Below are 8,261 nucleotides of genomic sequence, written 5' to 3'. Positions count from 1 at the left end.
CTTGACATTTCTCCCCGCTCTCTTCAACAAGTCTTTCCAATATGATATCTTGAGCTATGACCCGCTCCAAATTGCTGTGGTGTTATGAAAGGGTCTCTTTTGGCTTTGTCCTCCAATATGCCATCTATTTGCAATTCTACTTCTCTGCTCCTTCCTTCAGCACATGGATGCTTGTGTTCTCCGAGATGAATCGCACATCTAGTGCAATTAGATTTATCTCTTGGCAGACAGGAGTAGATGACAACAAGACAAATAGCTAGACATTCGGGCATCTGTCCACAATGAAAACATGCTAAGCTACCATTCTCTTTTGCAACCAAACCCATCAAACAAGAGAGAACAAGACGGACATGCCATTGACTTTCATTTTGTATATTGGAGTGTAAATAATATGGACAATCAAGGTTGATGCATTTCAGATGTCCACAGCATCTACTGAATCTTACAACTCCAAAAAAGCAATCGCTACTACATGTCACATATTCTGTCCATTTATGACAATCATGTTTCTGCTCCATTCCAACCATACCTGAACAATTTCCAAAAGGAGGAAATTTGTAAGCAACATATCGATCATAATATAGTGGAAGCTCTTTCACACTAATGACATTTTTGACCTGTTGTTAAGCAACATAAAGGTTGCTCTGTAGTGGCAATCTTCTGATTTGTGCTACAATACTTGAATCGCTTGCAAAACTGCATTGGACAGCTCAGTCAACATCAATAGGAGATTCCTTGATCCCCTTCAAGCATGATAGTTGACTGTTTGAGGACACAATTACCTTATAAAATTAATGTTGATCATGGTCCAGTGAAAATAGAAAGTTTCCATTGTCATCTTTGCCTGGCTCTAGATTTACTTGAATCCCAGATAATGTTAATGGTCTCAATGAAAAATTGCTCTCCTACAAATCAGAATGAGCTTTCAAAGTATCCATGCTGAGTTCAACCATCCTCTTGTCGGAAATAAGAACAAGTTTACTACCACTTTTAGGTCCATAGATAGTGAAATGCCTATTCATTGTTGCTTGAAAGAACATTAAGGCGCTCAAGCAACTAGTCAGTTTGAAAATCAAATAGATTTAAAACACATCATTACATGCACACATAGTATTTTGTCTTTAAAAATTGGGCGGCCAAAAGGACAACGAGTATTAGAGTATTATAAGAGATCTTATCATTATGTACACAAACAATATTTTGTCTGTAAAAATTGAGCAGCCAACAGGACAACGAGTGTGTTATTACTGATGTCAACCACCGTTAAGTAAATATACTAGTAATTTAATATTATTAGATATGAGTTAGGTTTAAGAGTCAAGTTTGCTTCTGTTCTAGCGCCAAGGTGTAGCTTCTGTTCCATTGTCTGTTCCAGCGCCATGCCTTGTTGAGAATCATCACGCAAGGAGCAGCCTACACCATGAGGAAGAGCACTCACATGTGGAGCAGCGGACACCACACGGAGCAAGTAAGTCCGCCTTTGTTAATGCAGAAACCAGTCCGCGTTAATGCGGACTGATTTAGGAGGGTTCAAGTTCAGTTTTTCAAATGAGGCACAGAGGAGAAAATGTGGCTCAAATGTAAAAAAAACTCGTTAATCTTGCGCTGGTTAATAGTAAAAAAGTTGCGTTAATCCTGCACAGAAGTGATTGAGTGGTAGGTAGCACATGAGAGATTGAAACAGACAATACTTAATGGCCAATGTGAGCATGCGCATCATTACAAGAAAAGAGTTACGTCGAACTGAAGAAGACATCTGCTGATGCTGATCTAGAGGCAGGTAATGTAACTGTCACTAAGGTGGGGGTGGTGGTGGCTATGGCGGAGAGGGCAGCAATAACGAGCTTGAAAGGTACAAGCTCGGAACCTCAAAAATCCGAATCAAGGCTCGAGCTGGTTCCACAAAAGTGCCAAGCGGCAAGCGCCATATCTGCAAGCCTCTGATCACCTTGTGGGTCTCCTCCAAATACATGTACACTAACCCCATCTTAAAACCAGCACCGTCCACTCTGCACTATCAATGGCGAAAAGATTTGTACGACTCGAACCCCCATCTGCAAAGCCGTACAATCTGCCTGCTTGGGTTTGATGGCTTAATCGTCCAAGGTTTAATGGCTTAATCGTCCAGGGCTTAATGGGTTTAATGGCACATGTGATCGGGCCATTTTGAGGGTTAATTATTGCTCAATAAGTAGCAATCTTGTGGCCCACTGACCTGTGCAAACCCTTGAAACCAGTCCGTGTTAACATGGACTCGTTTTAAGGGTTTGCACAGGTTATTGACCACAAGATTTTGGCTTATTGAAGGTTTTTCTTGACCTGTTTTAACCATTGAGTGATCATATGACCACAAAACGTCTGCTTATTGAGGTTTTAGGGGACCTGTTGATAACATGTTTTTATTCATGTTTTTACCTGTGCAAACCCTTGAAACCAGTCTGTGTTAACGTGGACTGGTTTCAAGGGTTTGCAGAGGTCATATGACCACAAAACCTTTCAGTTCTTTGCCACACAAAAACCACTGGTCCGTAGTTTCTACCACATAGGTCATATGAGACCAGCTGCATTTAAAGTCATATATTGCTGCATTTAAAATGAGACCCAGCTTAGATTTCGGTAGTCGTGAGCTGCAATCCAAAATTGGAATGATGTCCAATAACATTCAGCATGCAGTTACAATAACATTAATTTTTATATGTTGCATAGAAACATGCCCGTTAAGAGCGGCATAGCAACATGCTCGTTAAGAGCCTGCCAACTTATTTTTCTAATTTTTTGAAATTGTTGGACAACAGTTTGCGTTAACGTGGATTGATTCCAACGATTTTTTGAATTGGTTGCGTGTCTTGGATTTTTTTGGGGAGTGATATTGACAAGAACTTTTTAATGCAGAGATTTCATTGAAAAATGGAGTTGAACTTGAAAGTCAATTAATTGTTTATTTGAAAGTCTGATGCTTATTCTTAAAGCACTTCTTGCAGAGGGATCTCACGCAAAAGAGGAAAGCTATCAAAGGTGCCTACACCAATTGAGTGTAGTGACCAAGTTAGTTCAGTTGCCGTCTCTGACATGGAAGAGGATAATGAAACTACTCAGAGTTAAGAGCTTGGCATTGGTTCTCTTCATGAAGTTGACAATGCACATGGTCCTGAGGAGGCTTGCCAGGAAATTGTCCCATATGTGGTCCAAACTAAGGTTGCTTCTGGAATGGATGCTCGAGATGAAAATCATATTCACATGCATAGAGGTGAGGATATTTTGCAGAAAGCCAGGATATTTAGTTGCTTCGAGTGTCCTCCAATTCCTCTATGTCGATTAATTCCATACACTTGAGTGCGCAGCTTGAGAGATGACGTAAGCGATTTGAAAGATGCTTTTGCAAACGAAGGGTATGTGAAAGAGAAGGGTGCTTTTATTGTATCTCTTTGGACATGTCAATGAGAGGATAACTTTGTGACGGGTAAGTATGTGGTTATTTAAGGCTCCCTCAATATTTCAATCTCAAGAATGTTATGTTTGTAATGTTATACCTTTGATGCTTAGATGCAATAAGAGCCTCTTGGGACCCAATTTGGGTAGAGGTAAACCAAAGCTTTGAAAATGAAGTTGCATCTCGTCTAGATTTGCATATCCTTTTAGAGAGGATGTTCTTTGTGTGGGAGGGCAATCATAGGACTATAGCTTGGCATGCCGCTATTAAGGAAAAATTTCAATTGGTGAAAGAGAAACATTGCAAAGTTCTATGTAAGGTCATTGATCCAACAAAGGTGCTAGAGATTGCATTGCCAAAAGAGATTGCATTGTTGGCAGGACTCCAACGTATGAATTTGTATGAATACATTGCTTTTCTAGTCTCATTGTTGATTCTTTTTTTATCAAGTATGTTATACATTTTTTTATCTTTATCGGCATGAATACCCATGCTCTAGTGGCTTCACACTTGCAAGTTGAGCTAGTTAATTGTTCTCACATATGTGCCGCAGCTCACAAAGAATATTTGAAGGGCCTATCAAAGAAAGATAGAGGTGTAATTGCATTGGTCAGAAAGAAATATTCTAAAGGAGCGGAGCCTTGGTATCCATTGACGAGACGATATTTAGGAAAACTGCTCTATGATGTATGTCTTTTAAATATTGACTTCTAATCCTTGGTATTGGTCATCTACTTAGAGCTATTTTTTATTAGGTTCAAATATTAAAGGAGATTCATTCATGCATGTATCAAGCAAGGTAGAGGCTGTCTGCAGATGATCTAGCTAAAGAAGTAGAGAAAGTGATAAATGATCTTGCTCATAAATACGGTGATCGAGTAGGCAAGGTGTAAGTTATTTTCATAAGAGTTCATGATATGATTATTTGTTGAGGTTATGAGTTTATATGTTTGCTACATTTAGATGTTAAATATTGTTGATCCTCGACTTGGAGAGGAGTGGTTGGCCCGTGTGTGGGCACTACGATGGGGGCTAGATAGTTGGGCCACCTTAGAGAAACTTAACCCGATTTCTCTTCATGATGCTCCTATTGAGAGCAAGATATTATGGATTTCTTTGTTGGAGTCAGTTAAGATCACGAGGGTACCTTATGGTCTAAAATGTGGCGATCTATTCTTTCGCTAGTAAGTCCATTGAAAATTTTGTTGGCATTAAGGTTTTGCTTGTGGTGATGTGGTTGTAATGCTTTGTCTTCACTTTCATAGCTGGATTTGTAGAGAGGGTTTGTTGCAGTGTATACCTGATAGAGCTACAGTTCTTCTTTTGAATTTTGGTGGTTTTCTTGGGGGTGTTATTGTGCCACTTGAGTGTACACTCTCTATGTACTTTGAAACGTTGAAGCTAGAGACTAGAGCTCATCTCTTTCCTACTGAGAGTATCCTTGAGGCCAAAACAAAGGATGCAGAGCTCTTGGAAATGAACAAGGTTGATACCACTCCCATGGAGGCTCAGAGACTTCTATATCAGTGAGATGCACAAACTTTAACTTTTACTCAATTTAGTGAGTATGTACTTTGAAGCGTTGAAGCTAGAGATTAGAGCTCATCTCTTTCCTACTGAGACTATCCTTGAGGCCAAAACGAAGGATGCAGAGCTCTTGGAAAGGAAGAAGGTTGATACCACTCCCATGGAGGCTCAGAGACTTCTATATCAATGAAATGCACAAACTTTAACTTTTACTCAATTTAGTGAGTGTGTGGTCAAGAGTTTGAAAGCGTAAATTTTTAGGTATTTCAAATACTCTTTGGGACACATTCCTATGATTCCTATGATGTCCAAGCAATGGACAAACATAGCCGTAGGTGATACTTGTATGTATCCCACATCCATGCATCATTGGTCGGAGTGGGAGTTGGTTCATTATCCATGGTGGGTGAATAGGGCCAAAGGCCATGTCTCGGCTAGAGAGAGAGAGTTGTATGAAGAGATGAAGAAGAGACAAAAGGACCAACACACAGGAAGTAAACCATCCTTTGAACTAGGATCAACCAGCTATGTGTGCTTTGTTTTTTTAATAACATAAACTAGAGATATATCTATTCAAAGGGAAAAAAATTCTTTATTTTCTCAATAGGAGGTCACAACAACGTCAAAGGAAAACAAATTGTGGATAAGGAAGTGGAGGTGATCAACAAGTCTCTACCCACACATGGTGTGCTACTTACTTATACTATTCAAACTTTTTATGATGAGTCTCTTGAATCGTATGTGTTTATGTTTACAAATCATTGCAAATGTGCACGAAGCTCTTGTTGTTAGGAAATTTCTCTCTTTTGTGCATGCATCGTATTTTCCTACAGTGGTCACTAGTTCCTTTAGAGATGTTAGATGTGTGGGTATGGTGGGGGATTACATTTCTATTGCTAGTGACTTTCGTGCGGGGCTTCGTAATCCAATTTGGACCTCGCGGGGTTCACTATGTGTAAAACTACCATATCACGTGCGTTCAAGACATGTTTGTAAAACCCCTTATCTGTGAATTTTGTTAGGAATATAATGTACCCTTTTCTTTTAAAATCTGTAATTTCTTTTTAAATTTGAAAAAATAATGCCCTTCTGTATATATATTTCTGTAAGTTTCAAGAACTTTAAATACCCTTCTGTTGAACTCACGTGATAGGTCACATTTTTATTAGGTGACCTCCCCGGGGTTTGGACTTCTCTTCACGACCACATGCTAAGAGCTCGGCCAGATGGAGTACAGTACACTAGGGTGGGTAGGACTATGGCATGGGCAACTGACTTCATATTTTTAGATTTTTCGTATGGTGGCTTGCACCGTGGATCGACTACGATGCCGTCTTGGGACATCTGCTCAGAGGATCATGTTCGGAGTGGTGTTCATCTAGAATTCTCTACTCTTGTAGATTCAGGGTGGTTATTAATCATGACATCATGCGTTGGTGAGTATCCATATTTAATTGCATTAAATTCATACTTAGTGATATATTTAAATCATGGTTGGCATGTTTAGGAGATAGCATTTGGTGGGTGGAGCGATTTTGTAGGGCGTCTGACATGCACATTCATCGACGCATTGTTCTTTTGCATCATGATGCTTATGGTTTTGTTCAAAGCTATGGGGAGCATATTGAGGTAACTCAAAATTTTCTAACATCACACTCATGTGGGTCTTGGTGGTCTGTTCATCTTTAACTTTTGTTTATTGCTATATTTGCAGTGCGATACCTCTATGTTATTTTTGGTTCACAGAAGGGAGATGCACCCTCCATGTTTTTTGGCAGAGAGCACCTCTATGTTTCGCTCTCTTGGCATGAGCCCGACAGATTTCACGATGAGGCATTATCTTCCTATATCCTCTAGAGCCCTTGCATCTACAGGAGAGCCATTGCGTGGTGGTCTTCAGATGAGTCACACTCTTTTATCATGTTTCGTTGAGATTTTGTGCAGACGAGGTGTTATTTGTTTAGAGTTTGGGTGTGGGACAACACCAGTGCTTGCAGCTTGTCTTGGTACTGGACGTGCATGTGCTTCTATTGACAGTGATGAGGGCTTGATGAGGACATATGTGCAGCCTCTACTGCTACCTTAGGTGTAGAGTGTTGATGAGGCCTCCATATCTGTGGATGTGGAGGATGAGGGTGACAGACCTGGTGGGAACCCATATGATGACTTCTGAGGCTCCCACCCTCCACTTGACATTTTTTGCTATGTTGTTAGACTATATCTGTTCTTGAGATTTTAAATATTATGTGGTGTTGTGATGCTACTATATGCGATGCATTAGGATATCGTTTGTATTGGGTCCATAATCATGTTTTTTTTTTTTTCATTGAAGTATTTTTCCAGTTTATATAGAGAAGATTGCGAGAGAAATGTCATCAAGCACCCGATACGACTATGAGCTACAAAATGAATGACGGATACACAATGTGTTCATTGATGATGAGTGTGACTCATCATAGTGATATGTGATACACATGCATAACCTCTGGGATTTTTCTGGTCTTCTTTTTGTTGTGAAGCTACTGAGTTAATGTAAGATATATGGTTCTTGCAACATGATAACTTGGGAGCATTACAAGAACTATTAAAGTAATTTTTTTTAGTCAAGGATTGTTTCACCATTGAAACCGCTTAATCCATACAAAGCTCACCTCCATAACCACGTGCCAAACAACCTCTCGAATGCCACTCCTTTTGCACTTGCTCTCTCTCTCTCTCTCTCTCTCTCTCTCTCTCTCTCTTCTTTTGTGGTGATCAAATCATAATTTATTAGCACTAGTATGTAACCCTCCTTTGGACGAGAATAGAAAGAAAAGGAGAGAGCCATCATAATGCAACAAGAATTATGTGGAAAAGGAGTTGAAATAGGCAAGTGAGTGAATCTATATTGGTTTGAAGATGCTTACTAAAACATAGGTTTCAGCTCATACACATGAGAGAGTGACCAAAAGGACATTCTTAGAATGGGTAGTCAAGCCAAAGCAAGGACTATCAATAGTAGAGCTACTTAGAGAATTTGAGTGGCACTATGCACAACTCACCAGGACAAAAAGGGCCACACTAGATGCAGAGAAGAGAGATCTTTTCTTACAAGCTACAGGTAAAGAGTTTCAAGAAAATTTGGAGCTTCTTCTTGAAGATAAAGATGCTGATCAAAAGGTGAGATGCTTCAAAGCTTTGAGCTAGTTGTTGCTCCAAAAATTTGGGAACATGTTAGGGCAATTAAAGATGGGCATGGGAGAAACTAGGAAGAACTCAAAGTAGCTTTAAATGAGGAATATTTCATAGAGGACTCTGAGAGAGT

The 8,261-nt window shown here is 39.7% G+C and overlaps 2 protein-coding genes across 2 annotated transcripts; both read left to right on the top strand.

Moving 5' to 3' along the window:
* The first annotated feature begins 1,279 nt into the window (after positions 1 to 1,279).
* On the top strand, positions 1,280 to 3,464 carry LOC147449086 (uncharacterized). Its single transcript, XM_086522528.1, has 3 exons — positions 1,280 to 1,468; positions 2,982 to 3,015; positions 3,131 to 3,464. The coding sequence occupies exons 1-3, from the start codon at positions 1,421 to 1,423 to the stop codon at positions 3,331 to 3,333; spliced, it is 285 nt and encodes a 94-aa protein (XP_086378654.1). The 5' UTR covers positions 1,280 to 1,420; the 3' UTR covers positions 3,334 to 3,464.
* Positions 3,465 to 6,126: 2,662 nt separating this feature from the next.
* On the top strand, positions 6,127 to 7,183 carry LOC147449085 (uncharacterized). Its single transcript, XM_086522527.1, has 3 exons — positions 6,127 to 6,393; positions 6,465 to 6,586; positions 6,672 to 7,183. Exons 1-3 carry the CDS (start codon positions 6,165 to 6,167, stop codon positions 7,041 to 7,043), a joined length of 723 nt encoding a protein of 240 aa, XP_086378653.1. The 5' UTR covers positions 6,127 to 6,164; the 3' UTR covers positions 7,044 to 7,183.
* Positions 7,184 to 8,261: the final 1,078 nt, after the last annotated feature.

Source organism: Adiantum capillus-veneris, chromosome 10, assembly GCF_014529385.1.
Source record: "Adiantum capillus-veneris isolate H3 chromosome 10, ASM1452938v2, whole genome shotgun sequence".
In the NCBI taxonomy this organism is placed as follows: domain Eukaryota; kingdom Viridiplantae; phylum Streptophyta; class Polypodiopsida; order Polypodiales; family Pteridaceae; genus Adiantum; species Adiantum capillus-veneris.
This window is presented reverse-complemented; position numbering and strand designations above follow the sequence as displayed.